This window comes from Chenopodium album, chromosome 11 (assembly GCF_948465745.1).
Source record: "Chenopodium album chromosome 11, dcCheAlbu1.1, whole genome shotgun sequence".
Taxonomy (NCBI): domain Eukaryota; kingdom Viridiplantae; phylum Streptophyta; class Magnoliopsida; order Caryophyllales; family Amaranthaceae; genus Chenopodium; species Chenopodium album.
The window spans coordinates 52,495,031-52,520,547 of NC_137844.1; the positions used below are offsets into that span (position 1 = coordinate 52,495,031).

Sequence of the window (25,517 nt, forward strand, 5' to 3'; positions counted from 1 at the left end):
CATCTTGATTTACATTTTCCTGATTTCTGATTGTTTTTTTCTTCCCTTTGAATTTACTGCTGTCAAAGATGACTGAGGGGCTTGGCGAGAACAAACTTAGCAAGAAGTCCGTCACACGTGTTGTCTTCAGAGATATTATACATTGATCAGTTATTCCGACATGTTGTGTAGTGCTTTTTGTTATTATATTCATTGCCAGGTGATGTTGAGCGTAGGCGTTGATGAGTTGAAATAGGGCGGGGACAGCCTTTTATAGGGCTTTATGGCCTGCTGTTATCAGTTGGAATTTAGCTATTACAGGACTTATTTTCTTTCATGGCTTAAGGAATGTTGCTTATCCGGCACAAATATGCAATATTGAGAAAATCGCAGTTGGTGTTTTGGGCAGAGCATTTATTCGTACTTTGAGCTTATAATGTGTATCGTACTTTGAGCTTATGATGTGTATTGCTGGCTATCAAAAGTTCCACAAAGAGCTTGGGGTCTTGCATGTTGCCTGTCTGCTGATGTTTGCAAAGCCATCACATTTATCATAATTCTTGGCAAGGTAATGCTTGAAGGAATTAATGCCAGTTGCTATGTGTGAATTACACTAGTGAGACTAGAAAGCTTGTACATTGCTGTGAACCTGTTCATATACACTTTCTTGCCTGAGATCAGTGTGGAATAAAGGTGAGAGCTCTGTTCTTTGTTATATTTACTTCTATCACTTAATACCCTGTGGTTTGTCTAATATCTGGAACTTTGCAACACCTTGATGGCAATAAGCTAAATCCTGATTGCTTCTGATACTTTCAGCTGCATTGTTAGTATTGAGCATTGAACAAGTGTGAAGTTAAAAAGGTTAGCAATACTGGATTCTCAACCAACCTATCATCTATAAGCTGCTTACCTGCTCAATGAGCTGAATAGCACTTCTAGTTGAAGTTAGTAACAGGTTTTGGAAAACTTTGCCAGCTCTAAGTTCTAATACAGCTCTAAGCTCTAAGTTAGTAACAGGCTATGTACTTTGGTAATTCTTGTGAACAGTCATAGTGGGCTGATTAGGTAATATGTTTCTATTGAAAACTTTGGTTTCACCCTCTGTAAGATTGTCCTAAATTCCTGCCTATACAAAGGTTGATGAAGGTGTACACAAGATTGCACAAGTGCTCTTCTGTTGAGAAATCTGTTTGGATTCTGCGGTTGTTTGTTGGTTGTTCATTTTATTTTGTCCTAGAATGGCGTCAGTGCGTTTGTTTGTTCGTTGACAGATTTATTTGCTGTGAATCTGTGATTCCTGAGTGATTTCTCTGTTTCTTCAGTTTTCAGAAAAATGGATGTCAATAATAGAAAGGGAGTTCATCTACTTTGCCTCTTTTATTACCTTTGATATATGTCATGTAGATCTGTGGTTGCTTGTTCTGTACCGTTGGGCTCTTCATCAGCTCAACTTGCCAGTTATATAAACACGAAGATTGGAATTATTTGTTGTTTTAAAGGCAGGCCTTTGATTTTCTTTGGTTTGTACTTCTTATAGAGACAACCCTTCTCTGAAATTGTTTCCAGGGTAATGTGGATATTGTCTACAGGTAGAATGTGTATAGGAAACCGTAGTATATTAGTACAGGCACCAAGGTCACTTAAAGACTGCTGAAGTTGAGCAATGCAGAGAAACATCCTGAATCTGAAAATTTTAACCAGTGGTGCTTATATTCATCCGAAGTGGGTTTGATCAAACAGTGGTATCAAGGAGTTGAGGGAGAGCATTGGAATGTGACTCTTGATAAAGGACTTGAGTACATTTAGGTTTGGAAGTCTGTTTATATTATCCATGTTTTTTTTTTTTTAAAATTTTATTTTAGGTAGTTTTCCACTTTTCCAGTAAGTTTTTGTGGCATTTTGGATCTTGAATAAAGCTCTTTCTATGTAACAGGTAATTTCCTCAACATTCAGTGGACTTGTTTTTATGACAGGTCACAAATTGCGAGGATTGAAGAGGAACTTCTCTAATGAGTGAAGCCAAAAGCATTAAAGTTGCAATGAAGAAATTCATAAATTCTTTCAAAAATGTACTAGTTTAGATGCAAAAGTTTGAAGGATATTAAGACTTGGATTTAATTTCAGAGTTATTCTTCAGATTTAAAGTACCAAAAAGTTTTGGACCAATGGCTTAATGATGGAACATAAGGTATATTTTCGCTCGAGGATTTGAAAGCAATGGCACCAGCTGGTCTGTGGACCATATCAGGCATTCCATACGAATAACGCCGTCAGTAACGGTACAGTTAGTATGTTATTAGCTTAAATCTTGAATGCACTGGAGCTCTCAAGGACATCGGTAGATGGCGACACACTTCTCTTTAGCATTGTACATTTGGTACATTTTCTTCTGGTGTAATGGGTTTTTGCCAATTTTGATGAAAGGTTCAGGTAGATCAGCTACTATACCTTTTACAATTACTTCTGGATTCCGACCAGATATACTGTGCCTTTTAGCTTCTACTGCTTGGGCGTTTCTTCTACTCGTCTCTTAAACGAACAAAGAATTGACAGGTATGAACGGGGTCTTTAGCTCTATACAGCAACCTGATAGCCAAAATGTTCAATCTCTAATGTTCTACCCTCGCATTCTACGTACATTGTCAGTTCACCAGGAGAATTTAATTGTTGCAATTGGATTGTCAGTTCACCAGGAGAATTTAATTGTTGCGATTGGGAATGAGGGTGCATAAGCTTTATGACAACAAAACTAATACAGCAAACGAAAATTACTGGCTCTTGGGGAAGTTAGTCTCAAGTTAACGCATGCAGTTTAAAGTCGCAAACATCTAGCAAAAGCCTTAAATGTTCATCCCTTGTTTATTCACAATTAAAACTATAAATAAATTGATAAGTTCTACAACCACGGTATCAAATTATACACGAAGATGTGTCGAAAAGAAAAACACAAAGATAATTTGATATGTAAGTTCTTAATACGGCAAGAGGTGTTAATGTGTTCTTGGTAATAGTGTAATACAACTCTATCTCGAAATTGATGGCTACTATGTGACGGACTTGTATTTCTATAGAACATATGATTAATGTATTATCATAATCAGTTAAACCTCCCATTCATTAATGCAAACGGGTTGTTAAGAGTTTGGTCAAGCCTTCCGCTAAGTAGAGGAGAATTGAATGCAAAGCTTAAATGTGTTCTGAACTGTACGTAATTACGTATATCAGCCTCATCTTTCGAACATTGCATAATGGTTACTGGTCTTCCTTCCCTTCAGGATTCTCTTCTGGAATCAGGTACTTATACCCGAATCATCTAACCTGTTCAAAACCGTTGCAAAGGGATGTAACTGTGTTGTGCGGACTATTGGCTTGTGTCGTGCCATGGCATAAAAATTCAACACAATGACACACGTAGATGGAAATATACCCAACAGGCATGTATGATAATTGGAGTTAGTTTTTTTTCCTAACAAATTACTTGCATCAACTGATACAAAATTATGTCAAATTTTGAACTGTTTGTGGTTAAGAGTCTTGAGACAGTTTGACAATTATTTCTAAACATATAGAGTACATAATCAACATACGGACTCTTTAATGCATCCATTATTGTAACATCAATATATGTTTGTCGATTATTTAATACTCGCATTAGTACAATATGTCACAGCTTAAGGAATTAAACATTCAATTAGATGCTTCAATTACTTAAATTTAGATGGTATCTAATCATTTGTTGCAGGGCTTTAATTTGGTGGTCCATTCAATCCAATAAATCATGTAGTAAAAGGCATAGCATTGGTGCACTAGAAATCAGGGTACAAAGTGCCAAATCACTGACAATGTGCTTCAATTGATGGTGTTTGCCCCCTAAGATATCATTCACAAGCTAAATACAAGTACTTTTCTTCCTTTATAGTTTAATCAGATAAAAGAGAAGAAAGTTGCTACAAGTTATTGTTAGCATATCCATTCTTTATGTCACTAGTAATAGAAGAAGTTTTATTCAAAAGTTGAGAAAGAAAGAAAGAAAAGGGTTCAATTCAAAAGCCACACTAGCCGAAAATTAAAAGCCTCATCAAGCTAAACTTTTGATGAAGATAAGATTAGGATATAATTTGATCCATCTAATTTAAAGCATGCACATTGAAAACATGGCCTATGATAATTAAGAAATTGTGTATATGTTTTTGGCGTTTTTTTACATCCTAGATGAATAATAACGTCATGCATATAATTCTTGGAAATTTGAAAAAAATATCACATTTTCGTTCTTAAAAGTTGTGTAGTGTTTTATAATTTTTTTTCTAGCTTGTAATCATGGAATACCCTTATATTATGAGGGATTTGAACAATATATTTGTGTTTTATCCTAGTAATATATGTTTTGCTTTTCGTAAAATTAGAAGTAGGATAAAAACGAAAGTGTCACTCAATCAAGGGCTAGCCCCAGTTGCTCTTATTGATTAACAACTTTGTTTCTCAAAATGACACTTTAGTAAATAAAATCAATTATTTTAATATTTTAATATTATTTTGCTGTACTTTTGGTTCTCTGTATTCCACTTCCACACTTCATCTGGGTAGTCTACCTCGTGAATCACGCTGCTTTTCTCCGTCCTTCATTGAAGCAGATCGCGAACCAGCGCCTCACCTCCATCATTGAAGCAGATGCAAACCAGCGTTTCACCTCCATTGTAGCAGATCGCAAATTACCGTTTTACCTCTATTGAAGCGTTTTCGGCGGCTTCGCCGCCAAATTAAAACGAAAACCCTAAGGAAATATAGAAAAATAAGGGCATGGTTAACCCCAAAAGGGTAGGGTTGCCTTCCTCCTCCATTAAAGATATTCGCGAGCTTTGATTACACCATTGAAGCTGCTTCATTCTCCATTAAAATTGGTTGATACCTCCATTAAAGCTCTAGTCTTCTGCTGCAATTCTTTATTTTCTTAGGCAAATTACAATATTAACCCTCACTTATTGTCTAAAATTACGAATATACCCTCTTGAGATACATCTCTTGTTAATCAATAAGAGAAACTTGTATTTACCCCTCAAGAAATAGAGAAGAGGACCACAAGTCCATGAATGACTGTAAGGGTATTGTACTTGGCCTTAATTTACAAAGCAATGGTGCATCCTAGGAGCCCACCATTGTTGGATACTTTTTTTGTTGTTGAAGTTTTATTAATCAATCAACAAAGCCATATAAGTAATTTGGTCTTCTTGCATGTAGGTGTATCGTGTACATGGTCCTTTTTTTTGGATTAGGTGTTCAATCCAAATTAAAGTTACAACTTTTTTTTTTTTCAAAGAAAATTGAAGTTACAACGTAGAAATGAGTACCAATAAGAATCTAGATTATTAATATTACCTGCTATATGCTTCCTTGTTTTTTCTCTTTTTTGAAATAGCTTCCTTCGTTAGGATATGTTTCATTCACCTGATTTTCACTTATTTGAATTTACCTGAATTTATGTAAATTTATTAGACTTTATTAAAACTTATTTTAGTTGTAATTTTTACGGGTAACTCTTATTAGAACTTATCTGAATGTAATTCGTATTGAACTAGTCTGAACTTATTACATCTGAAATAAGTGAAAATAAGGTGAACAGGACGAACCCTTATTTTAATATTGTTAATTGTATTATTTGTACAGCTAGGGATAAAGATGGTAAAAGTAAAAACGTAGGCAAAATGTATGACATTTAGTAAGGTAAGGGGTGTTAAAAGAATCAATTGTAAAAGTTTGGAATAAACTATAAGTACATAGAATAAAAAGGAATACAACGATTAGATTATTTATGGAAAAGAAGAAAAAAAAAAAAAAAAAAAAAAAGGGAAAAAATATTTTACTAAGGGCCTACTTTCTTCATTTCAGTTCAGCTCCAATCAATTCAGTTCAGTTCAGTTCCTAATTTCCTTCTCTCATAAACAATTCATTTCAGCTCTATTCAATTCGGTTCAGCTCCAATCAGTTCAGTTCAGTTCAGTAAATTAGAATAAGCCTTAAGTAGTAATCAATAACATACTACTAAAACAGACACCGGGAACGAGAATGACATATGTCAGTCCTTGGTGTCGTTTTTTCCCTCCAAAAAACCTTTTTTTTTAAAATAAATGTATTCTAATTTGATTTTTCTTTTTACATCTTTTTGATTGACAACTTATTTAAGACAATAAAATTATATATATTTACGTAATATATTATAATAGAAATTAAAGATTCTTATTAGTAATATAAATATTATTTGCTTACAATGATTTTTTTTCTAATATATTACAATCAAATGAATATAATTTATAGTATGAAATTAAAAAAAAAAAAAAAAAAAATTCTTTACGGTATATTGCATCAAATAGTCTATAATATAACTATATATTATTTTATAATAAATGTGAAACAAGGAATGACATGTGTACATCATCTCCCTTTTAAAAATTTCCTACCATTTTTTTTTATTATTTTATTTATAATTGTCAAAGCTTCTTAGAGAATATTTAATACTATGAAATAAAATTTCCCTTACTATTTGGTAATTATACTACTCCATTTATACACATTATTCAACAAAAATATTATTCTTTTAATTTATACTATGCAATAATAGTTTCTTACATATAACTTTATGACGTAATGCATGATTATTTTTATTAGTTGTGCAGTTGTGCATGTAATAATTCCATTAATTTCTTTAGTATGATATAATTTTATGTTTATTTTTGTTATTACGAATTTTTCATCTTATTTTGCAATTAGATAATTTTTATAATTAAATATAGTGTTAAATTATTAATAAATAGTGAAAATTATCGTACATGACACGGGAGCTAATCTAATTTGTTGTTAAACTTGAGTGGCTTTCTAATTAGGAAAAACAAAAAAGTGATATAAGGAGTATAGTTTTAGATTCCTCTCTAAAACCTTTTCATGTTGCAATTTTTTTTGTCTTTATGAGACAATACAAATCATAGAGAGAACGTTTAGAGATGGAGTAAGTTGAACTTAATGACACTCATGTTTATTTAATTCATCTTTTAGCGGTATATAGCGTACTTGTATATTTGGATTGTTGTATACCACATGAGAATATGTGATAATTGTGGTTCCAAATAATCAAAATTTAAACAATTCCTAAGCTTATCTATCTAGAGATGTTTGATCTACTTAATTAATACCATCATGCATATGTAATTAAAGTCGCATTTATAGATTCTTCTAAATATAGTTTATTGGGGACATCCCTTAGAAAATGCTAATCAACGACACTTAACGGTTTGATAAAGACAAATGGGAATTTTAAAAAGTCAAGTTAGTTAGGGATTTAGACGATGCATGATGGCTAATTGAAGGATCATAACTTCATAAGATACGAGGATGAAAAAGACCATATAGAATATATTATGTTCTTGTCACTAATAGATAGTAATTTTTTTTTTATGTTTTTTGAATTAGATAATAATTTAATTTAATGCTTGAATAATGAGACGTGTTTTGCTCTCTATATAGTAAGATCATTCGAAATTTAAATGAGAGGTATAATTAACAACCTTTGTTTCATTATTATCCAATCTTGTCTCTCTAACACTATCTTTTTGGCCAAAAAAGGAGCAAAAATCAAGGATAATTGTACCTAAAAGATAATACAAAGTATATTTTTTTAACAAATTTGATATTACTTATTTAACATTTATAATGAGCGAAAATTATCATTTTAGCAAAAAATACATTTAAAAGTATATTTATTATTTTGGGACGGGATAAATCGAATGAAGCGTACAATTGTACATGTATGTTAGTTTTTATTTATTTGATTGAATGTGATTGATTATTTATTAGAGTAAAATCACATGCAAAAAAAAAAAAAAAAAAAAAGTGGGACTAATCTTATCACGTAGTAAATAGTACGGAGTACTATAGCGTATGCTTACAAACATTTACAAAGGCATTACCTAAGATATTAAACCATAGTAGCGGTACAAACTAGAATTCTTTGCTCATCTTTAATAAGGATTGACCCTACTTCATAATGTTCATCCTCTTTCACACCAATCCAATCATTATCTAAAATAATATTCCCAAAAACTTGACCAATCCTATCATTTCACACAAATTTTCCACCTTAATTTTCTTTTAAACATATAAAGTATTTTGTATTTGGTATATCTTTTTAATATGAAAAGTGCGCCAAAGATTAGGATATCTCAATATTAAAAACATAAACTTTTGCATCAAAAAAATAAAAAATAAAATAAAAAACATAACTTATTAAAAGAAAAATAAAATAAAATAACTATCTATAAAAGGATCAATATAGTATATGGTTAACTTTTTGGGCCTCTTAAGTCTTATGTATAGTTAGCCCAATTACATAAAGTATAGGAAATGACAACAATGTCCCTAAGAAATGAGTTGAGGAAGTTACTATTTCAAGCAAGCTAAACAACCTTAGCTCTAATCATGCGCAAAACTATACAATACATAATAACACCGTCATACTAAAATCAACTAGTTTAATTTTATGCAACGCACATGTTACTCTTAATTATAACAGAAACAAAATTTGGAAATCATACATAGATAAAATTGTAAAAACACTGATGAGAACCCAAAAAAAAAAAAATTATTTGGCAGACTTGTAAATTCACTCTATGTGCAAGATAGAGATAATACAAGTGCAAATTCTTAATTTCATTTTAATTTTGAAGAAATTATTGTCATCATCGTTATCAAATAAATTATTGATACATAATTAATAGCTATTAGTTGATTATGATGCTTGCAATAATTTTACTTCTATTTAAATGATAAGTAAGAAATCCACACAATGACAGGTAGCATATTGATATGTAAACTTTAGTATATAATTTTCTATTTAGATATAAGATCAACACCCAAAAAAAAAAAAAAAAAGCTCACATCCTCTTTTAAAAAAAATGCAGAGTAAAATTCTATCATTGCATATTAAAGGGATTATCTATCTAAAATTATATTGCCCCTAGCAGCCCTACTAAGGCAATTTTTGTTACTAGCTAGTATAAAAAGTGAATTGAGTTGCAAGTATGTCAAAACTTATCGTATTTGAGCGAACCTAATTTAAGGGTGTGTTCTATCATCTGATTTTCATTGATCTGAATTTATATGAATGAACATGAACTTATCTAAATTTATCTGAATTTATCTAAATTTATTAGACCTTATTAAAACTTATTTTAGTTGTAATTTGTATTTGGGTAATCTTATTAAAACTTATTAAATCTAAACTGAACTTATTACACCTGAAATAAGTGAAAATAAGGTAAACAGAGTAGACCCTAAATTATCTTAAAATAAAACAAACAAGATGGGGTCTAACTCTATATATACTTTAATATGCAATTAAACAAATTAAAAATAAACCCAGTCCAATTTACGGTTCAACATTTTACATTAGGAATTCCCCTCGTGACGAGGGCTTCCTAATATTCATTTCTTCTTACCTTTAAAAAAAATAATAATAAATAAAAATTAAACAAGATAAAAATACATGCTCAAACTCACGTACAATTAATTAATAATAAGAGCATAAATCATCATGACCAATAACTAAAAACATCTTTATTAAGTGATGCAATAACTAAGCATTGAGTGTACGTTTTCTTTTACTCAGATTAATTAATCGCCCTAGCTATATTGTTGCCTTATTGCTATTTTACCAAGACTCCAAGAGTATGTAAGTACGTAGTTGTACTATCGAGTATATATTATGTACATATGAAGTCTAGTTAGTTTTCATATATTTCTTGCCAATGATAGATATTAAAATCAATTACTTTAGATAGATACATTAAAAACTTCATTTTCGTCATCCGTAATTCAAAAGTAATGCTCAATTAACTAATTAATGATAATAATAATACATTATAAATCCTAAATCAAGCATTCAACTAATCAATCCATTTACACTCATCAAAACAAAGGTGCTTAGGAAAAAAAATCAACTATAATATTTGACTCTTTGTAATTCTGCATGCTTACATGATTTTTCAAGGTTTATCATTTATGTAGGAAAAAATTAGGGTAAAAGTGACTCAATAGTCAGTGCTATATTACATCACATGAAAAGTACACTCATACAAAAAATTAAATAATGATGAGTAAATCTTGAATAAGATGGTCTTAAGTGTAAGGCCTCGTTCTCTTCACCTTATTTTTGTTGAAGTGGAATTATTTTTATTGAAACAAAATTATATTTGCTGAACTTAAATTATTTTTACTGAACTTAAATTAATTTTACTGAACTGAAATTATTTTTGCTGAACTGAAATTATTTTTACTGATTTTCTATTATAATTCTTCTTTGAGAAGACTGAATTTTACTGAACTGAACTTATTTTTACTGAACTGAAATTATTTTTACTGAACTGAAATTATTTTTACTGAACTGAAATTAATTTTACTGAACTGAACTTATTTTTACTGAACTGAAATTATTTTTACTTAATATTACTTTTTTAAGGTGAAGAGAATGGGGCCTAAGACTACTTTTATATAAGACCTTATATATATTTACCATTTTTATTAATTTTTGAGTTTTTTTTTTTTTTTTGGCAACTATTTAACTTCTAATTGATTTTGTACATACCTATTTTCATCAATTAACTTTTTACTAATTATTTGTTTAATTATTTTTTCTTTATTTTATCTAACTAATCTATCTATAAATATACTAAAACAACAACCGCTGACATCATCAATTTTTAAAATTGTACACATGTTAAGCTGTTGTTAAAATTTTTCCCGCCTAAATCAATTTCTAGCATCATATTCTTATTTATTTTTTTTACTTTAAATTATTATAATATTTTTTTTGAAGACAATTATTATATTATATTATACTCCATATTTTATATTATGAATTTATAAGTGACTATTTGGCTTCAAAATATAATTACTTCCGTTAAAGAATACTCCATATTGCATAATTGCTTAAATATTTACCATTCATCAAAATTAATTAGATCTAAATATCATTGCAATTAATAATTATTTTTCTATAATTTATCTCGTATGAGAGACATATAAAATATATTTATTTCAAAGAATTTTTTTATGCCGTGCATCACACGGGGCCTATCTAGTTAGATTATTGTCTTGACCTAATAAAACCATTTTTAATTAACTTCCTCTGTTTTTTTGTGTGTGTGTGTGTGTGTGTGTGTGTGTTTTTTTTTTTTTAAATTGCATTACTTCTGTATTTTAAGTTTGACAATGCATAATCTTAATCGTTAATATACTTAATTATGACTTTGTAAATATTATAATTTTTAGATTTAAGTATTCCATTAAATACACATCGAGACAAATTAAATCTAACAATAATTGATATATATGATTGTAAAAAAAAAAAAAAAAAAAAATTCTACCATTTTATAATGTTAGTCTCATATGAAATCAATCACATGAAATAAAAAAAGAATAATATTTGGAATCTAACATTAAATTACAAATAATTCATAAATAGTTTACTTTAATTAAGTTTTTTTAGGAAAACATAAGTCATAATGCATAATGCAAAGGTAGAGATTTCCTTATTTAGAGCCATATCATCAATCCACAACCAATTAATTCCAAAAAAATTAAGTTAAAAAGTGAAACTTATCCAATATGGGTAGACCTTTTTAAAACGTCCAAAATAGTATATAGAACTAACATTATGAAACGGAGTGTTTGATATGACTATACTTCCCTTTTAAGTATAAATCACCAAAATGGAATCAAGAATTAAGAAATGGAGGATATGACTATATGAGTTATAATGAGTAATATACATTGTAAAAAAGTTGCAAGTAAAAAAATAAAATATGAAAGAGGTTCATAGCGATCCCTCCATTCTAAAATAAGTGTCTTATTTTAACTTTACACTATTTATATATACTAATTTGACATTCATACATAAGATTAAACATAGTCATATTGACAATTATAAGAATCTGTCTCAATGTATATCGATAAAAATGGAATATTTATTTTGAAATGGAGGGATTACATACCTGAATTTGTTTGAATGAGCTCAGTTAATATTCTAACAATAGTACTTTATCTTAAAAATTATAGTACAAGGTCAGTAGTAGACTGGTAGTGTAGTACTGTCTATAAATCTAACCTCGCTAGAAGCCGAAAATGTGATGATCATATTATTAATAATGTTGATCAGAAATTTCTGCCACGTTTACTTCATCTGATGTACGGATCTTATTTAAGGATGGTCCATGCTCCATACTATCACACCCTACACTCTATTAGGTGCTGGACCACCTTATTAAAACTTACTTGCATAAGCAAATTTTACACAACTTCCTGTTTTTTATTTTGTACTGTTTTTTTTTCAGATCACAAAAAATTGAGCTTTCAATACCCCGAATTTTTTGGGAGAAGCATCAGAATTTGACTTGAGAATTTAAATTAATAAATAAATCTCATTATGTTCTGTTTTTTTAGTTATCCCATTTTGACTATCGACCATATTCATTCAATTCATTTTGATCAACCATCGTTTGTCATTTATGTATGTGAAAAGCGAAATTTAATTATATTAGATCTCGTAATCTTGTCAGATTGGATTTGATACAAAATTTTAAAATTTATTGTTTTGAGAGTTTATGCACACTATCACACTGGCCAACATGCCAAGCCAACAATGTAATAACAATAATAACTTAAAAGTTGGAGGAAGTATAATTTTAACAAAGTATATTGGTCATTTAAATTAGTCTCCTGCATCATCACATGTAAATTGTATGTAGTGCGTAACAAATTTACGTATATTTGGATAGCTAGGAAGCCTAGGATCAAGTCTAGTTTGATTTGTTACTATAGGTGATTTGGTGGTTATTTATAATTCTCATGCATGCTTATTACAATTATAGAATAGATTCAAGTAACTTGTTAGTTTTGATAAGATATACGGCGTACAAAGTATAATACAATATGTTGCTTGCTTAGAGCAACTCTAATGACAAGCTAATTTGTCAATTAGCTTGCCGTGCCACATAAGTTTTTAAGCTAATTATCATTTTAACAACTTTTTGCTCTAATGGCTAGCTATTAGCTTAGTAGTAGTTGTTGGATAGAAAATACAAGGAAAGAGCTTAATTGATACAATGGGCATTTTATTTTGTCAAGTTTAATTTCCAAGCATTTGTTTAGCCAAGCTAATTGAGTTTTCTAACTCCAATGGTCAAGCTAGTAGCTAGGGAATCATTGAAATTGCAAACAACTCCCTAGCTACACCATTGGAGTTGCTCTTACTAGTTTAAGAATAAGTACTCCCTTCGTTTTTAAATACTTGCCCCATTTCTATTTTCTTGCACTATTTACTTATCCTACTTTGACTAATATTTGTGATTTATACTTAAAAATATAATTAATCAAAGATTTGTATTTACATAAATGCCCAAAAGAAATGAAACAAGTATTTAAAAACAGATGGAGTATATATTACGATCTTGAGAGCCAGGCCTCCACCTGCCCCCATGCATGTGGTTCCATCCAAGCTACATATATTACATCTTTATCTCTCATGTAAAAAATGCTTTAGAAAAGTACTCCCTTGCTCATTCGGTCATCCAATTCATATATTTGCTGCATTTTGACTTTTATAGTCAACCTTAATTTTAAGAATTTTGACTACAAAAAGTAGTTATTATAAAACATCAAAGAATATCATATAAGATCTTGACAAATTTGAGTTGAAAAATTAAATTTAAAATATCAACTTTTTATATTATTTACTCGTATAAGTGCACATATTCATGGTTGAAGTTGAGCATTGGATGGAGATCGCGAAAGTCAAAATGTTACAAATAAAAAGAAACGAGATGTAGAAGACATTTTCCACAAATTTTAATGCATTTCCAATAAGTGACAAATTTAGTATGCTATCAGTATTTATCGTTTGCTTTTGCTAATTTATACAAAAATTTGACAACATTTGACAATTATTATGCCATATTGCCATAAGCATAGAAATTTACATCACATATTCCATATATGGTTACAATATTATTAGAACAAAACCTTAACTACAATTATTGAACAATAATTTCAGAAAATCTCAATAGAAGTAACATAACATATACACTTGGCTTTAAAGGTCAAGTGGTCCGTCTAGATGGTTAGATATGATTGTACCTGGTATCAACATTAACAAGTAGTTTTGTATTGTTAAGACTGTGACAAAGGACCAATGCATAAGCCAAATAAGCTACTAATGATATTCGTTGAACGATTGGTTTTAAATTTCTATCATAAAATTTATATCACGTATTAATAAATATATACAAGTATTAGATAGTGTTTTTTAACCATATATACCCTATCATAATAAAATGTTTTAATCCCTGAAAAATAATCCAAGAAGAAGGACGTTATTTTAATCAATACTAGGTTAGTCCCGTGCGATGCACGGTTTTAAAATAAGAAATGAATTATAGACTATTTAGCACATGTTGAGAGAAAACAACTACTTTCTCTGTAGTACTTTCTAATTAAATATGAAAATACAATTTTCAAAAATCCATTATTTTCATATTTAATTAGGAAGAATCAATTAAGCTATATTATTAACTATTTTTAACAACTATTTGTAAATAATAAAATAGCGTAATATGCGTAGAAAATCTAAAATTTAAAATTCGATTTGAATTTAATTTTCAAAACAATGTTAAATAGGGTAGCTCAAAAAGGGGAAAAAAAATATGACATCATCCTTGTATTTTGGCGGGAAAAAATTAAATAAGAGAGTGACACGTAAGCAGAAATGACGTCAACGGTTGTTAGTTTAGTAATATTTATAGATTAATTAAAAAATTTATTATAATTACTTGTATATATTGTGAACGAATTAATTAAATTATCAACTCATATATTTGTACATAATAGTTAAACATCTACGAATGTTGCATATTATTATAGGTAAAAGTACAATAAAATACATATGCATATGTAGATAAAATCACATATATACATACATTCACCAAAATTAAATGATTATACGTAGTAAGATTAACGTAACAAGAGAAAATTGCACATGTTCTATGAACTCAATTAACCCAACATAATACTAGTTCATTTGAGGGGTAAAATTACATGTACCAGCAATAGTGAATAGTAAAATTAGAGTTGCAGAAGAGGGGTAAAAAAAGTAAAACTGAAAATGGTAAGCGGCGGAGAAAAGTAGAAGTAATTGGACCACCTTCTTTTTATGAGACAACTATTAAAGGATGGAAAAGATACATATACTTCCACCTAAATTCCCACTCATATGTTTACCTCATAAGTATTTCATATTATTGGGTCGTTTAGCTTTGGTCATAATCCATAATTCGTATGTCTTAAGTCTTAACTATTGTTAAAATTTACTATTGGTAGAACATACTACCTGTGTTTTTTATTAGTTGACACGTTTTGACTTTAGCACTATTTACATACTTCCCTTTGACCACGTTTTGTAATTTATACGTAATGAAAAATAAATCATGTGGGGTCTTGTTAGATTCGTCACGGCATATATTTTCAAAATATCAACTTTTCATAATTTTTACTTATCGATAATTAATGTTATTAACGGTTGAAATCGTGCATTGGCAAACGTGACTAAAGAAACGTGTCAACTAAAAAGAAACGGATGAAGTACTATTACTATTAGTCATGATTATGCATAAAGGTATTTAAAAACTTGGAAGTTAATTAGTGCATTTCAAACCTTAGCACACATGGTAAATAACATTAAGATCTTTTTCTTTTGGATTGAACTGAATATAGCCAAGCCAAACTAAATAAAGCTAATTCAATTTCTAAAAGGTTTTCAAAATTGATTAAGGTTTTTTTCCCTCTCAAACGTGTTCCTGATTTAATTAGTTGTACACTTGTACTACTTATTATTAATGTCATTTATTTTGTGAGAAGTATGGATCAAGAATAAATGTCTCATCATCCATATTCTACACAAAAGGATATATATACTTCTTTGTATTTCAATAAATGTTTAACTCCCATTGCCTTCACAATTATCTTGTTTGCTTCAATTGATTCAACCTAATGTAAAATTTACACTACAAAAGAAGTCAAACTATTCTAGGAAAAGGACATGTCAAGCAATGGCGTATTTATAGAAATAGAAATTTAGTATTCTATCACATAAAATAATGTTTAATAGAAAAAAGAAGGATCCTTGTTGTTCAAAAACAAAAGAAATTAAAGATTTGATTCAATCCTAAATCTTTACCATACAATTAATCCACATATAATTCATGATAAATGACATAAATTTGTTTACTTAATCAGTCAATCATTTTACATGCATGTTGAGACGTAAATAAGCTAAGAATAATCTAAGATCGTTGCTTGGGGAAATTAAGGGGGTATGGTAAGTGCAACAATCCACTAGTAGTACTACATTGTTATGTTGTTATGTTCTTAACACTCCTCGTGAACTCTATCCAATCACCATCAATAATCCATCATTGGTGTGTTGATACAAACATATCTTCCAAAGTAATGTGATTGGAAAAAATATCATTATGTACCTACAAAATTAGGCTAATATATATTTTATTTATTTTTGAATGAAATATATAATACATAGTTTAAGCTTGTTAGTATGCCTGGACTTAATTAACTAAAAAATGGTGCTCAAGAAACTAGAAGAGAACAATTTTATAGATTAACAAAGTAAATATATTTTGACGAAAATAAATACATGTGAAATTAATTGTAATCTATGTTACATGAGCTTTTCTTTTCACCTTAAGTACCCCATATTAGATCCTTGACATTTGGACATGCATATGACATTTGAAAACTTCATTTTTTGCACAAAATTATGGATTTTTTTTTATCACATAATAACTGAGTTGGATACTTGAACACGTATCTGTGTCGGACATAATACTCGAATATGTATATTTGTATTTAGATAATAATCTTATTATAACTATTTAGAATGAGCAAAGTAATTAGGCTAAAGAAAAATAAAAAAAATAAAAAATAAAAAAAGATGATGCGGTCCCATGCAACAATGGGAAGCTAGAGAGAGGAGGGGATGGGTGGGAGTACTTTAATAAGGAGATGGCCGGTTTTAATTGAAATTAGTTGGAAATTTTGGACCACTTCATCTCATCTCCTCTACAACCTCTTATTTTGGGAAACCCCTTTTTTTTCTTCCAAAAAACATTTTTTTTTTTTTCTTAAATTAAAATTGTGCCTGTTTTATAACTGTGTTTGACATTATGAATTTCTGAACAAAATTCACAGGAATCCCTTTAACAGAGCTGAGGATAGGACTTAGGAGATGTTGATGATAAACCTGAAAAAAGACTGTTTGTACGAGTTGATAGGATAGTGATAACTTGACTTACGGGGATTTGTGCACCCATTTTCTCAATACTAAAACCTTGGAGTTACTTTTTAGATTTTGGATCCGAGTACGCTCTTTTGATTGGATGTGTACATGCAATGTTTTATACGGATTACAATTTTTTTTTTAAAATTAAATACTTCTTCCCATAATTATTAATTGCAAATTGGCAAGTCAGGTGATAATTTTAATGGAAAAATATATTTATTTGAAATTTTGATAAATATTTTCAAAATTTTATTTCTAGTGTTTTTACTAAAATGTAATTGAAAATTAAATATTATTAATATAAGGTATTCATCAATAAAAGTTAAAATTTTGACGTTATGTTAAATAGATCGAGAATGAAGAATATAAAGTATATTTTTCTACTTTTAGATATTAATAGTTGTAAGGTTTTAACTTGAATTATAAGTATTTACCATTTATTAATGGTTTTAATTACAAAAGTTCATAGATATCACATATAAACGTTGACATTAAAAATCAACAAATGACAAGATTAATTTTATTTTTCTGTGTATGAAGATTAAATTTTATGTAATAATAATATAGGAAAAAAAAAACCAATATTAAAAATAGAGGAAGTGTGACTATTTTATAAAGAAATGAGCATCATGATTCACGAGCACAATAATTATTTTATTTATATTATTCTTATACATGAATTTGTTATGAATTAGACACGTGTAGACTCTGTAGTGCTAGTTCTTGGGCTAAGTATTTGATTATCATATTTTAGGTTAAAAAGTTGTGGGGTTTGATCTGATGAAGTCCATTGTTATTGGTACGTAAAATTTTGATTTGAATTATATAGTAGGGACTAGGGATATTGTTATCAAGAGCACCACTTGGTAAACGGAACATTCTACTTCCTAGGAGGGTTTAGGCCTTCCAATAGGTTGTTCACTTGGTGAAACACAAATAATAGGTAACAAACAATATCAAAATTTAAGGACAAAACAATTGATGGCTAGTAAACTTGTGTACTGGGTGAAAGTGCGTACGTAAATGCTTTGGTAGTCTCTATTTTTATATTTCACAGAAAATAACTTCGACATGATCTAATCCAAACATTATCTCCCAGTACGTTAGTTTGCTTAACTAGTTAGTTTTAATTTTACAATAATAATTTTTTCATACATTTATGCTCTAAATCTGGGATAAATTGTTAATGTGTACAACAATGTATAAGCTATTACAACATTGAATATTGGAGACAATGTGTACTGGTGAAAATAATTATAAATAAATTATATTCATTAAAATAGACGGTGACGAAACATTTATATTATATCAAAAAATGGTGCAACCATTTAATGATGACCCCTTGTAGATTTGATAAGAAGAGAAGTTGTTGATCATGTAAACTTATAGTTTGTTGTAACCTCTATGCTTACAACTTATAGGTACAAAAAGAATTAAATGAGTTGTTCTTGGTGGATCAAAGACACTATTTTACAAAAGCTGGTGAAAAGTACCAATATATAATTACGAAATAAACTATCTGAAATAACTTATCTTATAGAAACTTTTGATTTAATATACCCATTTCTCCACAAAGTACAAACTACCAAAAGAGTAGAAAATTTCAAATCATTCATTTGTATATTACTACATATATAAAAACAAAATTAATACACTTCTTCTATTAAATTCCACAAGAGAAAAATAAAATCAATTGAGGGGTGATTTAAATTACACAACAAATTAATTAAAATAGGACCAATTTAATTATTGTAGGATGTTTTTTGTCAGGAAATGATTGACCCACCCAAAGACACAATTCAACCCGAGTGAGTGGGGATTGGGGTAAGTTAAGGGTTTGTTTGTCTGAACACTTTCTGAGTTTTCATACTTTTTCTTTTTTTTCCTAGGTTTTGTCTTTCATTATTCATACCTTACTATGTTAAGCCTTTTTTAAAGAGAAAAATAAAAATACTTCATTTTTTTTTTCATAATATATACATAAACCAAACACACCCTCTTCTTCTTCCTCTTTTTATTTCTTTCTCTCTCCATTAATCATAAAAACTTGAAGTTTAATTTCTCCACCAAAATCTTTACTCTACTTATGGCAACCGTTAGCATTTCAACTCTTTCTTCTTTCTTCCAAACTCGGTATAACCATTAAAGCTAGAAACTTTGCGTTTTTTTTTTCAAAAATAAAAAAAAAACCTTTTATTTAAAAAAAAAACGATTTCAATATATTCTAAGGTTTTTTGATAGGTAATCTCCCAAAAAAATGGGGGCAAAAATATTAGGTACAATTCTTTAAAAAAAAATTAAAAAAAAAAGTTGGATGTTTTTTTAGTTTTTTTTTTATTTATGTAAAAATGGCTACTAATCATCATCAATTAATGGAAGAGAAATCATCTTCATCAACAAGCTTTTGCTATTCAGATGTTCATCATTTAGGAGTTAGTCATCATCTTCAAAATTTTGAATCAAACCCTGAAATTTACAACTTAACTAGTGGTATAGAAATGATAGGGTTTCAACCAAAACCTCAGAGTTTAATATCCGGCGTTGCGCAACCAGAAGAACAACAGCAACGTCAGCAGCAACAAGAGATGGGGTTTATTGATGATTCATCTTTAAGGCCTTGTGTTTTCCCTTGTGAAGGTAATGAGAGGCCGAGTCAAGGCCTTTCGCTTTCGCTCTCATCTTCTAATCCATCCACTATTAGCCTCCAATCCTTTGAGCTAAGACATAATAATCTTCATCATCATGGTCAAAGATTTGATCTCTCCTCCCCGTCTTCGAATACTCGAGACGGGTTTCTGGGAAAGTCTCAATCTTTTCATCATCTTCAACAACATCAAGATGAACAACACCATCAACAACAACAACATGAAAATTCTAGTGGTGGTGGTAGTGGTAGTACGAGTATGCAATTTGAAATGATGAGGAATTGTAAGTATATGGGGCCCACTCAAGAGCTTTTGAGTGAGTTCTGTAACCTTGGAACAAAGGATTATGATGATGATTTACAAAGGAAATTGTCTAAGAAGAAGAATAAAGAGCAATGGGATTTTGAAGGCGGGGGTAACGACAACGATGATGATCGTAGTCGTAACCCCAATAATAATAATAATAATAATAACAATAATAATAATGGGAGTAGTAGTTCCAATGTTAATCCATCATTGTATGGTGTTAGTCTATTGGAATTGCAGAAGAGGAAGACAAAGTTGCTTAGCATGTTGGAAAAGGTATATATTACATTTTACTTTCTAATTTCTTATAATTTTATGCCTTTTTTTAATTATATAAATGAGTCTCTTTTTAAGCATTAAAAATGCCTAAATTCTACTTCTTTTTTTTATTTATTTTGCATCAATTCTTCTTCAACACCCAAAATAAAAAAGGAGCAAAGAAATTGCTAATTAATTACAGAAAGAAAGGAAAAGAGAAGATCTTTGATCTAACTAACTAAATTGGTTGAAATTATTTTGTGGGTCATCAAAAAGAAAAAAAAAAAAAAAAAAAAAAAAAAGGGGGAAAAAAAAAAATGAATCTTTGAACTAATTAGGCGACTATAAAGACCTTGTCAATAAATGCTAAAAATCATATATGGGTGACAATTCAGGGACTTCATTAAATTTTTTCCTTAGAAACTCCCTATTTTTTTATCTGATACAAGTGATTTTTACCAGTTTGTAATCTTTTGAATGTTTTTTGCCCCCTATTTTTGTGGGGGGTGTATTTTATTTTTTTTGTTTTGTAGTTGGACAGAGGATACAAGAACTACTGTGAACAAATGAAGGGAGTAGTGTCTTCCTTTGAGGCAGTGGCCGGGGCGGGCGCGGCGGATACATACTCTGCCTTAGCCTCCAGGGCAATGTCAAGGCATTTCAGGTGTTTAAGAGATACAATTGTAGCTCAAATTAAGGAAACCAAGAAAGCAATGGGAGAAAAAGATAATGCAACAGTTTTAGGAACAACAAGAGGTGAAACTCCAAGACTTAGGCTTTTAGACCAAAATTTGAGGCAACAAAGAGCTTATCAACAAATGACTTTGATGGAGGCTCATCCTTGGAGACCTCAGAGAGGCTTGCCTGAACGTTCCGTTTCGATTCTTCGTGCTTGGCTCTTCGAGCATTTCCTACACCCGTATGATCTCTTTCTCTTTCGATCTCAATCATCTTCCTTTCTGTCTGTTTGTTTGTTTGTTTGTACTAGGCCTTAGAATCTAAGGCCGGTTTTCGTGTCGTGGTTAGCTTGACATAAACATGACAATTTCATTCATGGTAAAGTATCAAACTTTAGTCGAAAATGGTATAGCATGATGTGTTGAACACTCTAGATAGAAGCTCCAATTGTAGGTAGTTTAGCTCAATCATTCTAGTTTACAAGGAACTGTCTACCACATGCTCTTGTTAATTAGTTTTATTTTTATTTTTTTGCTTCATTCGATTTATTTGTTATTCTCTTGCAAGATTCCAACCGTCTTACTTTGTTCTTATTTGATCGTTTTTTTGTCATGTTTTCATCAATCATATTTGTTCACTTCCTCTTCTTTTTAGGCCCCATTTTTCTTTCTATACCACTCAAAAAACCATACAAAATTTCCACTAAAATAAAAGTGTCAAGCTAAGTATTTAGCTAAAGTGGTACAAAATTCTTATGGAATCTAATTCCATGGCTTGGAACTTGAACTCACGTTTTTTCCAAATTTAAATGTTCTTCCCCTTCTCAGGTACCCAAGCGACGTCGATAAGCACATCTTAGCACGCCAAACCGGTCTTACAAGAAGCCAGGTAAGCGAGATTGTTACAATGCTAATTGTAGAATTAATTTTTCTACATTATCCAATAAGTATACAATTTTTTAGATTTAGTAAGAATAATACCACAATAAGACATTTTAGATTAGTCATCATGATAGATGTTACATATATACATTGATATATAATTAATTGTTTTTTAGTCAACAAACTATGCTTTTTAATTGGTGATTAGGTTAATTATAACTTGATTAATTTTATGGAAATGATGGTTAGGTGTCTAATTGGTTTATTAATGCGAGAGTGAGGCTTTGGAAGCCAATGGTAGAGCAAATGTACGTAGAGGAGACCAAAGAGGAGCAAGACAAGAACATGGGCTCCTCCTCCGATGGTGGTACCGAGCATCAACCGTCTACTACGGATCATCTCGGCGGCCTTATCCACCACCAACAACCACCACAAAAACAAAAACCGGACCCTGATCAACTCATCCGGATTGATCCGGACTCACTTTCCTCCATTGTCAACACCACCACTACGGCCTCCTCGAGTAGGGGTGATACTCGGAATAGGATGAGTCAATTAAATTTCCAACAAAATGGTCAATTTATTGGTAGGGTTGAGGGTTTTGGTTCAGTGGATCATTTAGATTTTCCATCCTCGTCATCATACAACCAACAGCACCATGCAGCAAATTATGGGAGTACTTCTCAAAATGACAATAATACCCCTCACCAAGGCTTTGGTGGTGGCAACAATGTGTCATTGACATTAGGGTTGCAACAACATGGTGGTAATGGGGTGAGCTTAGCGTTTTCGCCCGCGTCTCAGGCAGCAGCTTCTCTATTCTACCCTAGAGAACATAATATGGAAGATTGTCAACCTGTTAATCATCAGTACTCTCTCTTGGATGAAAATCAAGGGCAGAACAATTTGCCATACAGGAACTTGATGGGTGCACAAGTACTCCATGATTTCGCCTAATCGCCCGTGGTTGATTATGTTATATTATGAGAGATCATTATCATCCAAATGAAATGAAATTCTTGGAAACTCGGATCATCAAATATATGGGGTAATTCATATTTTTGAGGTTTAATTAATTTCTTAGTTTGTAAGGAATCTTATACTAAGTAGGTATTAGGTTAATTAGGTATTAAGCTAGATGGAGTCAATTTAAACTAGTGATTCTATATTAAATATCTATAATACTCCATGATATATTAATACATCATACATTATGTGGACTAAATTAAATGGGAGTGATCATGGAATATATTGGGTGCATGTTAAAGATGTATGTTGAACTAGGCTTTTTTTGGGCATTTTTATTGTTTTGGAAATGTTAGGGTGGTTTGAGGAGCATTAAACATCAAGCCTATAGTAAATTTTATTGGCTCCACTTGGAAAAGAAAATGTTAAAAATGGGGGAATTTCATACTTATGGGCATACATATATACTTAGTAATTTGTTTCTTATTGTTATAAGTCTTATATTATTTTCTATGTTTTCTTGCATTGTTAAGATGTCGTCTATGATAGGGCTATTCAAGGAATGATTGGACCCACATATTGTGGAAGTCATGACTCTGCTAAGAATCTATACAGAAAAATTATTATTTCGTTTTAGTGTATTATTTCCTTGTTATTGAAATATTCTACTACCTTTGTTAACTTTTAGTTGCAATTTTAGGGTATTATTTGTGAGATATAAAATATTTCAAAGTTGCAAATAAAAGTTAACGGAGATAGTACTATAATTTAATTTGGTTTATGATTTATTTTCAATTTTTATTGTCTTTTTCCTCCCACCCAAAAAATAAAAGAAAGAAAAAAAAGAAAAACCCTTTGTCTCAAGGAACTTTTGATAGGGGGCCACTGTAGCTGATTGAACCATTTGTGGTTCATTTTAAGATGAAATAGGACTTTGGTGAGGCCTTATCTACACAAATAACTTTCATAATAAAGAGAGGTACTTTGTATTTGATTGGTTATCTTAAGTTTGAAAGATTAAGCAAACCAAAATTCTATTATTTCCATTCTTTTATTGAAGAGTAAATGATAATGTGCATGGACCATGCATGATTTATCACTCTCCGATGGTGATCATCTTCTTAATTGTGCAAGACAATAAGAACTTATTTTCAATAATGAAATTCTTTTGGTTGGACGGGTTTTAGAATAATCAAACATTTGCTAATTTTACAAATTTTCTTCGATTTTATCAAATGGGATCATGCTTATTCCTTTCTCTAAATGTCATAGCCTTCAACTTTTTATACACTATATAAAATTTGAAATCGAATCTCATTAGTGGTAAAGAGAATGAAGGTCCATCCTAGAATGGGGGAATTTAAGAGAAATCCCTCCTAAAATGAGCTTGGTGAGATTCGAGCCATGACCTCACGCCTAGAAGTCAGAGAACTAGCCAACTACTCTAACAATCTAGCTTAGCCTCCGATCTATCTCATCTCATCTCATCTGTAATTGGATATTTCCATTTTGGGAATGCATGGTGTGTTACTTCTTTATATGGTTTCTTGAAAAACAAAAATATAATATTACTACATGCTTGAAGTTTATGTCTACTTGATTCATATTTCTAGCTAGCATATGCGTATCCCCTATTGGATTCTCAAAATTCAAAAAGAAAATCGTATTATTAACAATTGCTATGACAAAAAAAAATACATCTATATATAGCTGCATCAAGGTGCCAATTAATTTAATTGGTATCAATTAGTTGTTATTGCTTATCACTTCGATGCTATTGTAAAAACTAAACTATAATGACAACGATTTTAATCGTCATAAATATATCAACGTGACATTTTTTCATTGTACCATCGCTTATGTATCTCATTGCTGATAAGCACATTCGGAATAGTAGTCAAATCTTACTAACGATTAACATCTTGTCTTGTCATTAAAACTAGAATGATTCATCGTAACAACTCAAGGACAATCCTGTATACTGTCATCTCAATATTGGTGAACTTAATATAACGCTCATATAATTTCATCCACTTGAAATATTGATGCCGGCTAATTTAGTTGTTTAAAATTTTGAAGGTGGTACTTAAATCAGTTATCATATTTTGTCTATATCATTAATCTTGCGGTCTTTTTACCAAAAAAAAAAAAAAAATAGACGTTACATGGTGTCACTTGGAGGTGATACAAAAATCGGATCAGACTGGGCCTTAACATCCTATCTAATACTCAAACTTGAAAAAAGTAGTGAGCTTTTCAGGTTTTCAGGTCGGGTTCGTGTTTTTAACTAAAAATGTGTTTTAAAGCTTGCACACACTCGTTTTATTTTGGGGTTAGGCTGATATTGATCACCTCTAGACTGTCGATAAAACAAATATTGAGGTGACAAAATAGGACAAGTAATTTGAG

The 25,517-nt window shown here is 30.3% G+C and overlaps 1 protein-coding gene across 1 annotated transcript; it reads left to right on the plus strand.

Annotated features, from left to right (window-relative positions):
* The first annotated feature begins 19,133 nt into the window (after positions 1-19,133).
* Positions 19,134-23,214, plus strand: LOC145567739 (homeobox protein BEL1 homolog). The gene is made up of 4 exons (XM_081627104.1): positions 19,134-20,601; positions 21,117-21,502; positions 22,089-22,149; positions 22,392-23,214. Exons 1-4 carry the CDS (start codon positions 19,723-19,725, stop codon positions 23,097-23,099), a joined length of 2,034 nt encoding a protein of 677 aa, XP_081483230.1. The 5' UTR covers positions 19,134-19,722; the 3' UTR covers positions 23,100-23,214.
* Positions 23,215-25,517: the final 2,303 nt, after the last annotated feature.